The sequence below is a fragment of the Thunnus thynnus genome, chromosome 13 (genome assembly GCF_963924715.1).
Source record: "Thunnus thynnus chromosome 13, fThuThy2.1, whole genome shotgun sequence".
NCBI lineage: Eukaryota > Metazoa > Chordata > Actinopteri > Scombriformes > Scombridae > Thunnus > Thunnus thynnus.
Genome location: NC_089529.1, coordinates 16577544 through 16596506, shown reverse-complemented (window position 1 = coordinate 16596506; position 18963 = coordinate 16577544). Strand labels below are relative to the sequence as shown.

Genomic DNA, 18963 nt, shown 5'->3' with positions numbered 1-18963 from the left:
TTAATCTCCACTAGTCATCATTGACTAGGAGAGACTGCTGACATCTGGGAGAGACAAGAGATGGGGTTTGAAGGCTTGGCAGTCCAAAGTGATAGGTAGTACCCACCATCTATCACCATGGATACGCACATTACAAGATACTCTCAAGGTCGGATGAGAGCGGTGCAGGATTATCCACATGTAGGACGGACTACTGTTACGAACCCAGATGGCTTACACTACACTTAGTGTGTGCAGATGTGGGAGAGCCTGTCAAACCAAGTGATGTCTCAAGAAACATAAAAAATAAATTGGGGTGCTCACATCCCAGTAGTGTGCAACACACAGGGATACTTAGTGAGACAGAATGAAACACTTGGACAAGTCTCACAATAAAATTTAATTTGTCTGATATTTGGTTTATGACCAAATACCTTAAAAAGTAAGTTCCCTAGCTGTACGTTGCATTTAGTGCCAATTATCAAATACACCAGCATGGTAAACTAAACATGGTAAACATAAGCATTGGCGTGTTAACATTGTCATTGTGAGCATATGCTGATGTTGGCATTTAGTTCAACGCACCGCTGTGACAAAGTACAGTTCCAGCTGCCATCCTCAGTTTATCTCTGGTCAGAGCTTTCTTCCTGTTGGTTCTCTTTCTGATGGAAGTGTTGCAGCAACGTAAACCTTTTGAGCAGTTGGAACAATGCTGATCATTTATCTGGGTAAAGGCGTGAGAAAAATGATGAAGAGCTAATTCACGGTCTATTTATGAGTGAACTGTATATATCAAATAGGAATCTCTCTTCAATAAAATGTTTTAGGCTTCTCTTGGTGATAGTTTGACCTTTGTATGTTTTACTTCTTGCATTTCTAACACAGAATACAGCTCAGTGTGATGAATTTGTCTGTACTAAAAATAAGCTATTTTGGTTTCTGCCTCTTGAGATACCTAATTGTCTTCAGGACTTGTTATATCAGTGATTAATATGGGATATAGGCTGCAGAGATGGGCTATGATCTGACCTTTCGTTGCCATGGTGGTAACTTAAAATGACTGGTCAGAGTTTAATCAGAGTTTAAGATTAAAGATTTTAATCTCAAGATCTGTTATCCATTCATGGTAAAGATGTGCCTCTAACCCTGACCTAACTTATCTTTAAGTTGCCTTCAAATCCTATTTTCACCAAAACAAAGAGCAGATACTCAGTGGCTTGACCCTGCCTTGTAGCTACTGTACACTGAATGTACTTAGGGTTAAATGCCATGGTTGGCCTGCTGGCCTGATAGGCCGTCAGAAAACTTTTCACATCTATCTCTGGCCTATTGCACCATTAAAGCCTCCTTTAAAGGATAGGCTTGCTGTAATTATTCCTCCTGTTCATGCTGACCATTAAGAGATTCCTTCAAAATGCACTTTCAACATAAGTGATGGGGGACAAAATCCACAAGCCTCCTTCTGTGCAAAAGTTATTTAAAAGTTTATTTAAAGATATTATGAAGCGTCAGCCGCCAAAATTAGTCAAATCAAGGCAACATCTTTCAAAGTCTTTTTAGTGCCAAATTCTGTCTTTTTGTTACAATACATTTTATAAAACAAAATAATGATAGTAATAATAATAACACATTAGAATACATTTTTGTTTAAAATGAGGACTGTGATTTTTCCCCCAGACTTGAGAAACAGGCATGGAGCAGAAATTTCTTGTTGGCCCCAGCATGGTATTCTTTCCATGTCTATTATATATACACTATATTTTATAGTATTGTATTATTACTGTGTGAATATTACTGTATACTTTAATATATTATTATGTACACACTGTTTTAACTTTTTGTGTTACTTTTCACTGTCAGTGCTTGTTTATGTCAATGTTGTTAATGATGATTCTTATTAATACTCAGTAACTTTCCTATTTGTTTGATTAATGTGTGGCAGACATGGATGTACTAAAACAGACATAACTGACACCTTCGGCTCTCATGTTTATTTTTCTATTAGGAACACATTACTGTACATCAAGATATTGTACATCTGAAGAAATCTGAAGTAGTTTAGTGCAGCAAGCACATTTTACAGGTACCAACTGTACTGCAATGTGCCATTGTATGTAACATGGACATAGTTAAATATGACACTTGAGAACATTTTAAGTCTTAAATTTACATTATCCATAAATGCAGCTTTACAGCTTCAATTTCAGGTCATTAAGAGACAAAGAATGTCAAGAAATCCTGACACTGTCTACAAATGTAGAGTGTGTTATTTCAGTATTTTTGTATCTTCTTGCATGATTTTGTTTTGTTCTTTTGTAACATTGTTGTGCATTGTCTTATTGCTGTAGTTTCTTATAGAGATACACAGAACCCGATATGTAACCGTCCTCCTGCTCTGACACCGCTCTCTCCCAGTCTTCCACCTCAGTGACCTCTACGCGGCTCCAGAGTGCCTCTTCCTCCATCTGCTTCAGCTCACGCTCCAAGGCGTCTTTGTATTCCAGATTGTCACGGTTGCTTCTGGTTGTCATGCAAATGTAGCCACCTGGTAGAAACAGTGCAGTTTTTGTTGCTGAGTGTTTACTCACCTCAGATCAGGGACTGGCAGACTGACCAGAAATTCATTGCATTGTTGGTCCTACCTTTAGGACTAGAAGTAAAAGCATTTTATCTAACCCCCCATTTAAGAGGTAATAACATCTTAAATTGTATTATTTATTTAGACTAGAGCAGTGATTCTGAGAAGCTTGATAAATATGGGCCCAACACTGCAGCTGAGACAGCATCAAACCAAAAAACATATTCTCACCTGGTTTGGCAGATTTGCACAGATCTCTGACCACATCAACGGGAACCTGACCAATACTTAGTGCTCCAACAATCACAACCACATCAAACAAACCTGCAGGATGAAGAGGTGGATGAGTGAAGAAGATACAAGAACTTCATTTCAAAATGACATAATCACAGTTCAAAAAGTAAAGCTCACAACCTGCTGCTACTGATAATAATACTAAAGATGAATAATATTCAGTAGCCATAATATTTTAAAAAAAGGTTAAAAACTTGATCACAAACAGACATACAGGATTAACAACGACCAAAACTTTCAGCAGTATTTAAAATGCAATTATAAAGTAAACTTCAAATGAATCTCCAACAACAGCAAACAGTGACAGATAACAAAATAATGATAAAAAAGACGGTCGATCAATCTGAACACCAATAATGAACAAAACTAACCCATCTTAGGATGATTTAATGAATCACAGTGATCAATAACCTGGGTGAAATAATTATGAAGCGTTAAATTACCCCACTGCACAGGTAGTGGCTCCTCTCCAAGCATGGACTGCTTAAGGTCCCGATACAACTCAGTCTCTCTGGCCAACTCCAACATAGCATCGCTTCCATCAAGACCCACAAAATGTCCGAATCCATGTTTTTTCATCTGCGCAACAGAAACACAGAAATACTGGTCAAATCAATTGAACATGAAAATTTAAAAATGGTCGTGATAGTGCTCTTCTGAATCAGAGGAATTCTGAAATACAAGTTTTGATCCAAACTAGTAAAATAAAGACAGTGAGGATGATAAAAAATGTCTACACATTCATACATTGTCTTCTAAACTGAAACAGACCAGACACAAACATAAAATGTACAATAATGACTCAAAATATGTCATATTTTATAGGAAATAATACTTTAAGTTCTTTCACTTTGAGAGAAACAAACAAACAAAAAAAGACCTTTGTCAAATATTATATTATGTATAATATTTACGTACTGCATCAAGACTATAAAAATGAAGTTACTCCTTTTGATTCAATTTGGCCAGAAAGTTACCAGTGCAGGAGTTTGCTCCCATAACTTGTGAGTTTACCTGTTTGGCCACCAGTCCTGTACCACAGGCCACATCCAACACCACAGCTGCTTCACGGTCACCACTGAAATGGGACGAGATGCTGTTTGCTGCCAGACTTGGTGCGCGATAGTCCAGAACGGCCACATCCTGTTCAGACGAGATTTAAGACAGCAAAGGAGCTTGAGAGGCGTAATAACGACATATGTATTGATGGATGAAAGCAATAGTTATTGATTGACTTATTTTTCAACACAATACAGCATATAGTTCAAACACTTTATTTGCAAACATGATGTTGGATGTACGGATAATAATTTTCCTATCAAACAATTTCCAATACATGTGACACTATATGTATTTATTCCCACTCATTAACAATTATATATATATATATTTACAATCTTCTTATTTTTGTGGTAGGTGCTGGACTAAATCTGCTGTATTAAACTCTAAATGAACTGTTAATATGTTAACATTTTTACCACTGGCAGCAGTTAGTAATAACACAAAACATTTATAATGCAAGTACAGGAATATACTTATCAAAGTCTTATTGTCAGCAATAAAACACAAATTAATTAGTAGGTGTGCAGATCTGTAACAAAACTAATCAAAAACCAGACAGATGTTTCACTTTGGATAAACTGATTTATGGACTAAACTTAAGTTTTGGATTTCATCATCTCGACTGAAAATACATAGTCTTGTTACTAAAAAAAGAGAATGAAGGGCATTTTAAACAAAAAAATCTCCTATTTTTGCAAAGTTTATAAGTGTCATTTATTGAGCCTCGACATGATCGACCAATCAAATTATTTGCTTAGAAGAAGCTTTTCCAGTCTGAAGGTTAACAAACCTTAATAACAAACTTCATGCTAATATCTTCACCTCCTTTACATCCTGGAGAGGGTGTTCAAGGTGAATTATAGAAAAAAAACAAATGAATAGGAAAAAATAAAAAAATAACAGTGTACCCCGAACATTTCTCAACCCATACTTTAACTTTGCAATAAACTTTGAAATAAAAAGACCCCACATTATTCCAACCAAGGCACACACTGCACAATGATGGAGATGACGTCTCCTGATTGTCTTGTTTGCATCAAACACTGTTAAAGAGTTCGTATGTGTCAACATCTTATATTTTTTCTTTTTAAATGAGACATGTTTCTTTTACATTTGCACAATAATGCAGCATTGATTAAGTCTTGATTCATTGATTTAATTGAACAATAAGTAAAATACTGCCAATATTTTGATGATGTCATACATCCATTATCTCACCTGATTATAGTTCTCTGCCCAGGTGTTGTAGAAGTTGACCTTGTCTCTTGATGTTGTGCTCTTATGTGCTGATAAGATAACGGCTTTCACATTTTCAAATGTGTTAGTGACAGCAGACATCATATACAAACCTGTTCAAAATAAGAAATAACCAAAGACAAAGCAGTCAAGTGATACTGGCAGATATCAGAATATTTATTAAAGATTGTAAATTTAAACTGTGAATAAAAATTACAGCTGTGGAACTGCTACACAGGAGTTCACTTTTCTTTTCATAATGCCACTACTAGTAAACAACCAACTTAAAGGATGGGTTCCCAATTTTTCAAGACAACAACAGTCAGGTTCCCATAAAAGAGGCTGACAGAGGTTTTCCTCGCTGTAATTCCTCCTGATCATACTGGCTATTAAAAGATCCCCTTAAATGTGCTTTCAATGTAACTGAGTCCAAAGTGTGTCCACACATTCATTTTGTGCAAAAATTAATTTCAAAGTGTTTCTCAATCAAGTGGATATTTGCCACGTTTTCAGTCTTTTTAGCATCAAATTCCCTCTTTGTGTTCCCTGTTGAGCTGCAGTGGAAGAATAGTGACAAAAAGAGGAACTTTGGCACTAAAAAGGCTGTAACATTGAAAGATATCTATTTGATTTGACTCGTTTAGACTGCTGAAGCTTCATTTTAGCTTCAGATAAACTTTTTTGCACATTTATGCACAGAAGGAGGCTTGTGGATTTTATCCCCCTTCACTTACATTGTAAGTTCATTATGAAGGATCTTCTAATGGTCAATATGATCAAGAGGAATGATTACAGCAAGAAAAACCTGTTTCAATGCTCATTTGGGCTCCTGACTTCAGATTTATCATCTATTTTAAGACAAACTTGATAATTTGTGAACTCGTCCTGTAAAACCTCATGTTATGGTTTGACACCAGGTCATTATGATAGTAAATATTTGTTTCAGTGACATTGAATTTGGGAGCCTATCTGACTTTACCTGTTGTTTACAACTACACAAGAGATGAAAACACAGTGTAACGACACAGTTACTTACAGTAGCGTCGCTGTTTTTATTTTTTCTGGCAGTTTCTTCACAAGTTAGCAATCGGTTATCAAGTTCAGGTGGCTGCTTCCAAAATATAATGGAGCAACGTGAAGGATTTGCTGCACACCGTGTACTTATTATGAGCATATGGGCCAGGAAGCAATAGTACGAAGTGTAATGGTTTGTTTCCCTCAGTTAAGACTGTAAGGGAAAGAAACAATGTCTATGTTACATTTCTGCCTTTTTGCTAAAAAAGTCATAATTTTGGCTTCTTACCTGTCTGTAAGTTTTGTTACCTTCAGAAACCTTTATAGCCAAAAGACAGGCAGATAATTCTGCCCCTGTATTATAGTCCCTGGTGCTGCATTCAGGGCCTCCACGCTTTATCCCCCTAAACGCCCGTAAAATCAAAATTTCCGACAACCCGTGAAGGAGGCATTCATTCTTTCCAATTTCATGCGCATGCGCAGTAGCGTCGTCCCAAGCTGCTGCTATTCTTGTTCCCACCTGTAGAGTGACTGGGAGTCAAATCAAAAATCTTCTGGAAAGTCCTCCTGATTTTTAACAACAAGCTAGCCAGCTAAAGCACGTAGCTGCCGACAACGTTAGCAAAGTTTTCCCAAGTTTTATTTGAAATAACTTTAACAGCTGAAAAGTCCGTTCGTTGTTTACATTTCGTCATGGAGACCTCTGAAAAGTTCCGCTCTTCCTACAACTTGTTTTGGTCCGTTTTCGTGGCATAGCTGGAAAGCTAAAAGCTGTGTGGTAATATTTGTTCGTTAGCTTAGCATTGGTCTCCCCAACACAAAAAAGCCCAGCCTCCTCTGTGCCTTGTTGGACGGCAGAAGTTTGAAACTTCACTCCCTGGTAAACGGGCCTCATCTACATTTCAAATGCATGTTGTATTTATCGAAGGATCATCTGATTTTTCTGTGAAACAGCTTGAAACGTTAAATTCTCGTCTGCAGATAGCAAATACACAGACAGACGAACCATTAACTGTTAACACATGACAGCCAGGATGGTGGCTTGTTGTTGAAATTTGTAATTGCTTTAAAAATGTGTCATTTGAGTCAGATCTTGCTGATTGAATTCATCTTATCGCTAGTAAAAATCTCATGTTTTTGCCTTCAAAGCTGTTTATTTCATATACATTTATACCTATCGCTTCATCTACCAGAGTCATTACTTATGCACATAATTTGTACATCTTTTCTTTTATTCAAACTCACAAGTCAGGTCATATATAAAGCCTAATTATTGTAATGTTATAATGTATATAGATTTAATCCCATTTACTTGACTTTTTATTTTGTTTTTATTACTCCTATTTCTTATCTGTTTACTTGTTTCCCTCACTGCTGTAACATCTCATCTTATTGTACTGTTGAAATACTCAAGCTTTTTTTCCCTTTTTTCCGCAGGTTTCGTTGATAGAAAAACTTCAAAATGTCTATCCTAGGATTAAAAAAGAAACAGCCAAAGACTTTCAAAGTCAAAGTTATCACCATGGATGCTGAGATGGAGTTCAGCTGTGAGGTATGGGAGATATTTTAGGCAACCTTTGAGCCTGAAATGATGCTTTCTCTCTGTATGGATCAGTGTGTCATCTCCATGTCCAGGCCAATGCATAACCATATATCATATGTTTGCATTAATATTGTATTTATAGACATTTAGATGCTTTATGTGTCAGTTTGGAAGTTCTTGAACCCCATATTTAGAGAGAAGGACGAAAGAGTTGAGCATGTGTTGTCTCATACATATAACCATTTATTGTTGCCATCTAAGACACATACTGAAAAATGTCATACAACTTACTTGAAGAAGCATCAGGAAATTGTTCAGCAGAGGCGACAAGCTGCTCAGATCCTGATGCATCTCGACTTATGATTAGTTAATAGATGCTTTGTAAATGGTGCCTTTGGTTTTTTTCTCCTGTATGTTATTGTTTTATCTCTTAAAAGTCACTTTTATGACGTTACTGCAGGTGGTCTTTATTTCAGGGGAGCTCTACACCTCTACTATAAAACACTGCAGGAAACTTTATCATTAAATCAGTCACATATATATTTTACCATTAAGTTTAAATTAATATTCTAGTCCATACAAAGATATGACGGCTTCTTAGTTTATATTTGGTTTACCTTTAAACAATGACTGGAAATGGCTTCAAACCAAGATATTATCTTCTCATCATCTCAACTCACTGGTCTCTTTATCGCTCGCTGTTTTTCTCAGGTGAAGTGGAAAGGTAAAGACCTGTTTGACTTGGTGTGTCGCACAGTTGGTTTGAGGGAGACCTGGTTCTTTGGACTCAGGTACACAATAAAGGACACTTACGCCTGGCTGAAACAAGAGAAACGGGTGAGTGGAGGAGTCAGAGAGTTTTTGCACAACATTGGCACAACACAGATGTTTTTTATGTGGTATCCAAAATTGAAAAGGTGAGTATAATCTGGGTTATAGGGCTGTATCTAATTTATTTTTTATTATCATTTAATCTGTTGATTATTTTTCAATTAGACAATACATTTTCTAGTCTGTAAAATGTCAGAAAATAGCAAAAATGCCTTGAGGTAACCATTTCAAACTGCTTGTTTTGTCCGACAGATAGTCCACCTTAAAATTACAATTACAATTACAATTATACAAAACTTTAAATCAAGCAGCAACCAGCTCATGTTTGTCATTTTGCTTGATAAATGGATTAAAAAATGCATGGTTAATTTAAATTATTGATTAATTATGAATCAAGCAATTAAGCTACTAATTGACTCATTGTTTAGTGTGCTGCTAATCACTAAACTGTTATAATTTACATAGACACTGATCAGATAAACACATAATTTTTCATTTTTCTTCCAATGTTTATTTCCTCACGAAGGTCTTGGATCAAGAGGTTCCCAAGGACTCTCCCATAACATTTCATTTCCTGGCTAAATTCTTCCCAGAGAAAGTAGAAGAAGAGTTGGTCCAAGAAATCACTCAGCATCTTTTCTTCTTACAGGTAATCTAGCAGATTATATGATTTGTAAAATAACCTTTGGTTTGATCTTTTGGACATTTTGGTAGTGTTTCTTTTCATGTAGGTCGAAATTTACCTCCAGTTCCATGTTAAAAAATGTTTACTTGGTTTGTAACATGTTCATACATGTCTTCAAACTCTTGTTCAGGTGAAGAAACAGATATTAGATGAAGAGATTTTCTGTTCCCCTGAAGCCTCTGTTCTGCTGGCATCATACGCTGTTCAAGCCAAGGTAAGAAAGTCATGAAAGTTTAATGGTTCCTCACTTAAAGGACCAGTGTGTAAGATTTAGTGGCATCTAGCGGAACAGACTTGGCAGAAATGGAATATAATATTCATAAGCATGTTTTAATCAGTGTAATCCCATGAGATTAATGTGTTTTCGTTACTTTAGAACGAGCCATTTATATTCACATAGGGAGCAGGTCTTCTTCCATGGAGGCCGCCATGTTTCTACAGTAGCCCAGAATGGACAAACCAAGCACTGGCTCTAGAGAGGGCCTTCCATGTTTTTCGTGAGTTTCACAGTTACTGTAGGTTCTCCTACACACTTGCAAAGGGAGGTTGAGGGGAGGGGTATTCAGTTGGTTGCAATCTGCAACCTCACTGCTAGATGCTACTAAATGTTACACACTGGTCCTTTAAATTCCTTCTTAAAACAAGTCCAGATAAGGTTACAGCTTTATGGAAATATAAAAATAAAATGTTTTGATCAGCTGTATGCAAAGAAAATCTCTGTGTATGAAGACAAAAGCTGTTGTTGATTTTTGTCCTCAAAGAACACACAGGGCAAATCTAGATGACTGTAAACAAAACATATATATGTGCATTTTATTTTAAGTGTAACTTTGCGTACAACATTAACATTCACAATTCTTTCTTTCTTTTGTTTTCTTTCTCCCTCATTATTCACTGTCCCTCCCTCAATCTCAACCTCAGTATGGCGACTATGACCCAAACTTTCACAAGCCGGGATTCCTGGCACAAGATGAGCTGTTGCCAAAAAGAGTAAGTAAAACCAGCGTTTGTGTCTTTGTGTCTGTGCGCAGTATATATTGTTTTTCTTCTGATCCTCAAGTGTGTGTGTGTGTGTGTGTATCTTAGGTTCTGATGCAATACCAAATGACAGCTGACATGTGGGAGGAGAAGATCACAGCTTGGTATGCAGAGCACAGAGGCATCGCCAGGTAGGACTGACCCAGGAGAGCTTCTGAAATCCAGCACGTAAAGAGAAATTAACACCTTTATAAAAGGTGTCAATCAAGATTCTGTAGTTGAAGCGTGATGAAGATATCAGGGTTTGATACACCTTCTTTATTCATCACATCATTCATACAGGGATGAGGCTGAGATGGAATACCTAAAGATTGCTCAAGACCTTGAGATGTATGGTGTCAGCTACTTTGCCATTACTGTGAGTGTAAATTACTGTGACTATTATAGTATTCTGAAAAATGCAACCTTAAACGTTACAGTCATATTGGTTTACATTACTGTTTTTCTCACTCACATTGACAGCAAAACAAGAGGGACACAGACCTGTTACTTGGAGTGGATGCTCAGGGTCTTCACATCTACAGCCCCAACAGCAAACTCAACCCTAACAAGTCGTTTCCTTGGAGCGGCATCCGCAACATCTCTTACAGCGAGAAGGAGGTAAATGCAATCAGTGGATTCTTTTACAACCTTTTTCCGGAGACGGTCTGCATTCAATGTCTCTTTTATTAAGAAAATATGTTAAATAATAAAATATATAGTTTGTTATGCCAATACATACAGCTGTTCATGGAACCTGTGATCTTTCCATATGGGATTTTCACTTTGACCAGTTAGATTTCCTGTTGTTTATCATCAGCTAGTAAAAAAGAGTTCAAAAGATCTAAACTTCTCTACCTTTCTCACGTTGCAGTTCACTATCAAACCCCTTGACAAGAAGAAAGATGTTTTCAAGTTCTACTCATCGCAGCTGCGTGTCAACAAGCTGGTTGGTTTTCCTAGTTTGTCCGTGTAAACTGCTCAAATATAATAGTTTAATGAAAATTAATAAGGAGTAAAATATTGTTTGTTTGTATCGCCTGTGTCTTCAGATCCTGCAGTTGTGCATCGGTAACCATGATCTGTTCATGAGGAGGAGGAAGGTGGACTCGATTGAAGTGCAGCAGATGAAGGCTCAAGCTAAAGAGGAGAAGGCCCGCAAGAAGGTTAGCTCTCCTTGAGAGATGAGAATAAAACCCAGATATACAAATGATTTGATCATGGTATTGTGTTTATTGTCTTAACTGTATTGGATCCCTCGGCCTCCATCTAGATGGAGCGTCAAATCCTGGCAAGAGAAAAACAGATGAGGGAGGAAGCGGAACGAGCAAAAGAAGACATGGAACGAAGACTCTTCCAGCTGCAGGACGAGGCACGACTGGCCAACGAAGCACTGGTGAGATCTTCTTCCTCGACATGAGATAATCGTTGATTATTCCAGACTTTTGGGTGAGGACAGCGAGTCCTATGTTCCTGTAGTTAATTGCATGAAAGAAACGGTACAAACAGAATGATGTCGAGCCAGATTCTTCCATCATGCCGAACTCTTCCACAATTGATCATACTAACATGTTTTTAAAATGTTGCAATGTGTTTTGTCCAGCTGCGGTCTGAGGAGACAGCGGACCTGCTGGCAGAGAAGGCCCAGATCGCCGAGGAAGAGGCTAAGCTGCTAGCCCACAAGGCTGCAGAGGCTGAGCAGGACAGGCAGAGATTAGAGGTCACCGCCATGAAATCCAAGGAGGAGAAAAGACTGATGGAGCAGAAGATGAGGGAGGCAGAGCAGTTGGCCGTCAAACTGGTGGAGCAGTCTGAGAGGAGGTGTGGAATTGTCTTGACTAGTGTCAATAAATTTACTTATTACTTCACTTACAGCTTTGCATTATGCATTACGTGCATCCTGTTTTTATGGTGAAATGGTGGCATTGTGTTCCCCTCGATTTCCCCTTAAATTATGTGACAGCGTCCAATAACATCACGATGAAATACTGTTGATGACAACTTTGTAAAAACCTTTTCCTGTAAAATGGGCTCAGCCATTATCAGCCAGGTTCAGGCTTTTATGTGGTTGTACATCAAAAGTGTGCTCCTATAACATTGTCGGACTCATGATGGATGTGTTGAAAAAAAAAAAAAAGGATCAAAATCAATGCAGCCGAACCAGAGTTATCATCTTTTTTTCCTCTAGGCTGAAGGAGGCAGATCACCTGAAGCAGGACCTGACTGAGGCAAAGGACGCTGAGCGGAGAGCCAAGCAGAAGCTGCTGGAGATCACCAAAACAACATACCCTGTACGCTGGTGATGACACTGCTGCTTGTGTGCTTTGTGTGATACCTTTGCTTTTTGTGAATGAATACAGGAGGTTATTATTGAATATTTAAATATTTTTGAAATCCAGGTTATCACTAAAGCCATTTATTAGCTGCTGTCCATTAAAGGTAATTTATGTGAGATACTTCTACAGCGTGTGATGTTCAGTGCATTTCAGAACTTTTTTTTAGGGAGGATTACTGTTGTTGTTCCACAATCTCCCTCAATTATTTCTACTTAAGTCAGTGATAGTGTGTATTTCCCAGAGAGCAGTCTTTATCTACAAGATTAGAGGTGAAGGATGAGCCTGTGGCTTATACTGCCTGTGATAAAAAACAGCTTTATATTGATACTTAGTTGATATTGAGTGGAACAAATAGTATTTTGAAAAGAAAAAGACAAACAACTTTTTCGCTACAGAATTTTTTGCTTTTTTGAGCAGCAAAGTTCATATGAGAAATTAGTTATTAGAGTATTTTTTATATTCTCCTACAGAAAACTGGCAAGAGAAATACAACACAAGAAAATAAACCCATGAATTAAATATGTTTTTAAAAACTTTGTAAGGGTTTTTTTTTTTCATTTTAATGTAGTTAGATAGGAATAGTTTGCTTTCATTTTGTGTGGAATGGTTGCTCAGAGTACGAGCAGTCAAAAGGCAGTGATATCACTCAAAAAATTTGACTTGCTGATTGTTTTTGCCACATAGTAACAGTGGTGCAACATGTTCTTCATCTTCATGAGTGTTTCTGCTAATTTGACGTCCGTCTGCCTTATTTTCAAGCTCATAGCAGCCTACTCCACTCCCCCTGCTCCCCCTGAAGCAGCCGACTTTGCTTATGAATCGGCATCTACGCGCGTCGACTTCAAGGACTCTGATATGAAAAGGCTGTCTATGGAAATCGAGAGAGAGAGGTGAGCTGGAGTTTAAATCTCCTGCAGCAACATTGGAGAAGTGCGGTTTGGCTCTGCTTATTTATGATTTCTTGTTATGCATTAATACTCGTACTCAATACTCAGGCTGGAGTACATGGAGAAGAGCAAACACCTGCAGGATCAACTGAAGGAACTGAAGTCAGAGATCGAGTCGCTTAAGCTGGAGGAGCAGCAGCAACAGGCCGGAGTCTACAGCCTCCACAATGAGGCGAGGGGATACGTGCAGGAGCCTGTCTACATACCTCACAGCAATGTACGTTCGATCGTATTATTGTTAAAGATCCCCTCCAGACATATTTTAAAACGTAAAAAATACATAAAAAAGTTCAATTACCTAGTTAAAGATTCTTAAAATCACTTCTACTCCTCCCTCATCGAAAAATCAAGAATCTATATATATGCAAAATAGTGCTGTTTCCTATTTCACTCAAAAAGTCCAGTCTCAGTGTTTGTGTGCTGGAGGTTTCAAGTTTCTACATCACACTTGTGTAAGTCACATATTCAAACACGATTGGTTCCAAACTATGTCACAAATCCTGCTTGTACGTACACGTGTTAAACTCAGATTGAAGGTGAACACAGATAAACTTCCCTCCTTCAGGAGATTAAGATTAGATTTGCACATACGTCGTTCTGCACAGTGAAGGTCAAACATCCAACTGAATAACAAGCAAAACACATTTTTGAGTGGAAGTTGGACTCTAATATTAATAGTTTTACTGATGATTGGTTACCTGCCAGAATGTGTAATAGAGTGAATAAACCTGTGAATCCAGTTTTTGGCCTATAATATTATTAATATTAAAGTGGTTTCCCCTCTTTCTACCATTTCATAATAATGAGCTCACATGTAGACGGCTGCTATATCAGTGACTGCATGTTAACATCTGACTGCCTGTTTGCATTATCCAAAGCATGATGGGAACTGTAGCACCATAAATATCCCTCATAAATGGAAATGAGGAAAATAAAATGGAAAAAAAAAAAAAATAATTTCTCGGTAGCATGTTCAATGTCATCAGATCAGATGATCATGATTCATATATACATGGAACACCAACGTTCTCCTTTATACTTTAATATACAGGCATTTGCTTTGTGTTGAAAACATTTAAACACATGCAGAAAGAAAACAATTTCAAATTGCATACAAAATGTCGTAGGACATGTATAGAACCACTCACATGCCAAAAGATGTCATCTCTGAGTAGTCTTGCTTCTCCTGAAAATAATTTATAGTATTCCTCGCTAAGACATGCAGTACATCTGCCTTTAAATGAAAAAAAGAGTGAGCCAAATGGCCAACTGTTTGAAGGCTTCCTGTTTTTAGATATTAAATATATATCTTATGGGGAGAATATGAAATACAGTCCTTCCATAAAATATTAATTACATCACTATATTTACATGACTGCATACATACTTCTTGTCTTTGAGTTTCTAATCACACCTTGAATGCTCATTTCTTTGTACAGATTTCAGCCACCAGAGCTTCTGTCTCAAACATACTTGTCTTGTTTTGCAGCGAAACTCTGCGTACATGTCTCAGATGGCCTTCTTTGAAGAAGTGTGATCCTGGTCCCGCAAGAAGAGGAAGGAGGGCATCGGCTGTTGCGACTTAGTATTTTTTATAAGACATCTCTAAATGTTTGGTTGATATTTTACCAGGCTGAACCTACAAGACAGACACATACATACACCATGACTGTGTGCTTTGGAAAGACTTTATATGTATCCTCAACAGCAAACGGCTACGAGCTTAGCCGCCTGCACAGGCTCATGCTAAGTTGTACCGCCCGTTACACTACAGCACCTTCCACAATTCTTTTATATATAATGAACACATTAATGTGCCCCCGCCCCCCCGCCCCCACCCGGTCCACACCAACACCGGGGCGCACCCTGCCGCACACACACACACTATGACACACACCAATTTGGTATGGCCAGCCTGGATCAAATCTGCATGCCACATAGTAAACTACACCAAGCGGAGATTGACATTAGCCACAGACACTGGAATTACAAAAAGACAAAAAAGGCAGATGGTGAAGTGGTTCCTTTTTTTTTTTTTTTTTTTTTTAGTGACCAAGTTTGTCACCGCCGTGGTGATTTGCCACCGTCGCTGATCAATATCCACTCACATCTGCTGGGCTGACTGCTGTTTTTTTATTTTCAATTCACTGGTTTATTCTGCAGTTACATCACTACGACTAGAATTTTTAAAATATTTTTTATAATCAGACGATCTGCTTAATGAGGTGGTTTAACACATTGTCATCGCCAATTCAGAGCCCGAGTATGAAAGAGTTTTAATTTTCTGATGTTTTATGTGGTTTTAAGGGATACTTGGCTATAAAATGGTCAGATATAGAATGATGCCTTAATGACAAGTTATAGATTAATGCATTAACAACATTTCGGGACAGCGATTAAGTTTAAATTTGTCTTAAACCGTCTTAAGGCAAAGTTCCTGCATCAGTAATTACATATGCATTACATGCATATGTAATTACTTAAATAATCTTTTTCAGGCCGGGGACAGTTGTGAAAATTAAAAAAAATATCCCCAAGATTTTGTAAATATGGTAAATTTGGTCATTTTTCTTTCAAACCAGCAAAGTGTTTCTCAATCTTGGCTTTTGAAAGTGGAACATGAAAGAAACCCAAATGCTCAAATGTCTGTTTCTACATTAAACAAGCTATTGTTGACTGTACTTTGGACACAAAAAAAATACACTGAAGTTAACTCTTGATCAAAAACATGTAATGTGAAAACTAACATTGTGCTAAAAGTAATTTATAAAAGTCAAAGTCCAAATTTGACAGACAGACATGTGCAGGGACAGTGCCTAGATGTGACACTCCACAAAAATGTTAAATTCTTTTTTTTTTCTTTCATTTTGGTGTTTTCATTTTTATTTGCTTGCTATTTTTGTTACTTGGTTCATGAACTGCCGTATTGTTTCTAGTGCCTCATCATGATAGTCAATAGAAATGCAGTATATAGTTCCAAGCTTGAGCTCTGCCATTTCACATTTTTTGTATGTTGTACGTTAGACTGCTGATGTGCCTCGAAGTTTATTTTTTACTATTTTGATTTGAGTTGCTAAGGTTTTTATTTGGTGTTATTGTGCTCATTTGTCTTAGCAGTAGGGTTACTCTTAAGTTTGGGATTCATGTCTCATCCTGACTTCTTTACAGAATAACAGATTGATGGCTTTCCTGATTTCTCTTTGCTTATGTATTTCTCAGGGTTAGTGTTGGAGACAATCATTGCAGGTAGAATCTTGTTGTTTTTATCCCCTGAGATATACGGTATGATATCCATTAATGTTTACTTTTTTTGAACAGGCTATTTTCATTGAACTTAAAGTCGAATAGTAATTCAAACGATAAAGTTTATTTCCAGCAGCGGATGCATTTCTCAAATACAGAGGTGGGTAACTTGAGTGAACTTTTATTCTATCGCACTCCTCATAACTTTTTTTCAGAAAGGGAGCCAAACTTTTGTTTATTTGTAGTGGCCTATTAGACTGACTTCATTATGGACTGAACAGTGATAAATGATTGGTTCATTATTATCCTCATGACTGTGGTTGTTAACGAGCAAGGCTAACCCTGGTCTTGTGTAAATGGTTATTGTGTTAAATTTCCAAGTGGAAATGCTTCAGTTTGCATCTTTTATTTATTTGTGCCTTAAATAACACTTATCACCGCACACATTTTCTTGAGGTGTATCATTGTGGGGGACTTTATTGTATTTTAATGTATGTTTTATTTTACTATCATGGGATTTTCCTGCCAAATTCAAGTCCAGTGTTAAAAAAAATAATAATTTCACATCTAAAAAGTGTTGTATTTTAGGTGGACAGAGTGACAAAAATGTTACAATTTCACATGTACAGCAATGTTTTGTCAGTGATTTGTAACCTCCAGTTATTTTGTGTGTATCATTTCATTACAACAGTGATCATACAACAATGTGTGTGTATAACTGTTTGATGTATGTGCAGACATTAGGAGTTGTCTTATAGATCATTATTGAATCATTTTTACTTCCTATGTGTCAGTAAAATGCAGTCATCTTAACCACAGAGTGAACTCTCCCATCAAGGCTGCACAGTCCTCTTAATGTTGTTTTAATAATGGAACATTCATAGAAATTATTAATCTGCATCTGAATCTGCATCAAAATATATATATATTTTTACAGACAGTCTGATTGGCTGATGGTGGTTATGATTTTTGCAGAATAACTAAATCTTGACCAGCAATATTGGCAAATTGGATAAGGATGAATTGTTAAAAGTGTCATGCGAGTCAGATTCTTGACCACTTAGTTATGTTTGTTTAAATTTGTCATGTCACTGTAATGTGATCAATAGTTGAATTTTTCAGGATCACTCAGATGTCTTGTTTTCATTTAGGACTGAAAATCTAAATTTATTTAAGGTAACAAGTGTTCAGTCTATCAGAGTGTCACAGGTCTTTTTAAATCATGCAAATTAATTTACTTAAATTACACAATGTTCCTATTTTTACTATTTAATGTAGTCGGTTCTGCTAACATCCAACATTAAAAGCAGTTTCCACCGAGCTCACGTTTGAGGGACAACACAGTTGCACGTTTGCTTCAAACAGATAAGATTTTCTATTTTAATAGATAAAGTAAAATGTAAAAAAAAACAACAACCTATCAACAGCTGACTGTTCGGGTACAAACCTGAAGCAACTGTATTTCAGAGGACATGGGATGTTCAAATCAAATGGGAAGATACTGTAGCTTTGTGCACTAGATGGGATGTGGGCCTGCAGAGATGTGCTTATAGCACAAAAGTAACTCTGGATACATTCATGTAAACTGCAGTGTGTGTTTGCATTCAGAAATATTCATATTAAAATATAGAATAAGGAGGATTTTTGTGTTTACTAAAATTGGATTTTAATGGGGACATTTTCTAAATGGCTGACAGATGTGTCATTATTTTGTAATCTGTATCTGTGTATACTTTTTGCTTTGTGATGTTTAATACAGTTTAAATATATATAATATATAGTTTTAATAGTATATGATATAATATTGAGATTTAGTTTAAAGTTCCTTTAAAAAGGTACTTTCTTATATGTTATGTTAATTGAAACTCATCTAATGTCAAAGTGAAAACAAATCCATAAAAATGTGCGTGAAGTAAGCCATGACTTACAGCTGTAAAACACTAAGTCATGGCTCATTATCTCATGTCACTGAACTAAATGAAACCCTCACACTAATCATCTAACTCCTAACCCTGACACTTCAGCCCAGATCATAGTTCAGGAATCTGAAGGACCTGTGTGTGAACAAAAGATTATTTTTGTTACCACCAGAGGGCGAACAGAGCCTCAGTGATCTAAAAAAAAAAATGAACAGGATGTAAAACACAATGGAGGACAATTTTATCTTCATTACTATGTATCAGAGAGGATGAGACTAG

The 18963-nt window shown here is 36.9% G+C and overlaps 2 protein-coding genes across 3 annotated transcripts; one reads left to right on the top strand and one right to left on the bottom strand.

Moving 5' to 3' along the window:
• Positions 1-1951: 1951 nt before the first annotated feature.
• mettl27 (methyltransferase like 27) lies at positions 1952-6562 on the bottom strand. Of its 2 annotated transcripts, XM_067608316.1 has the most exons (7): positions 6453-6547; positions 6186-6377; positions 5132-5262; positions 3866-3994; positions 3295-3430; positions 2789-2881; positions 1952-2524 (listed from the first exon to the last, which is right to left on the bottom strand). In XM_067608316.1, exons 3-7 carry the CDS (start codon positions 5252-5254, stop codon positions 2316-2318), a joined length of 690 nt encoding a protein of 229 aa, XP_067464417.1. In that variant the 5' UTR covers positions 5255-5262; positions 6186-6377; positions 6453-6547; the 3' UTR covers positions 1952-2315. The 2 variants fall into 2 exon arrangements, with proteins under 2 accessions (XP_067464417.1, XP_067464418.1); XM_067608317.1 differs by lacking the exon at positions 6186-6377 and having other exon boundaries at positions 6453-6562.
• A 160-nt stretch (positions 6563-6722) lies between these two features.
• nf2b (NF2, moesin-ezrin-radixin like (MERLIN) tumor suppressor b) lies at positions 6723-18403 on the top strand. Its single transcript, XM_067608315.1, has 17 exons — positions 6723-7043; positions 7601-7715; positions 8418-8543; positions 9064-9186; positions 9353-9436; positions 10144-10212; positions 10309-10391; positions 10543-10618; positions 10723-10860; positions 11114-11188; positions 11292-11405; positions 11513-11635; positions 11843-12060; positions 12428-12530; positions 13335-13465; positions 13571-13739; positions 15012-18403. The coding sequence occupies exons 2-17, from the start codon at positions 7626-7628 to the stop codon at positions 15057-15059; spliced, it is 1770 nt and encodes a 589-aa protein (XP_067464416.1). The 5' UTR covers positions 6723-7043; positions 7601-7625; the 3' UTR covers positions 15060-18403.
• The last annotated feature ends 560 nt before the right edge of the window (positions 18404-18963 follow it).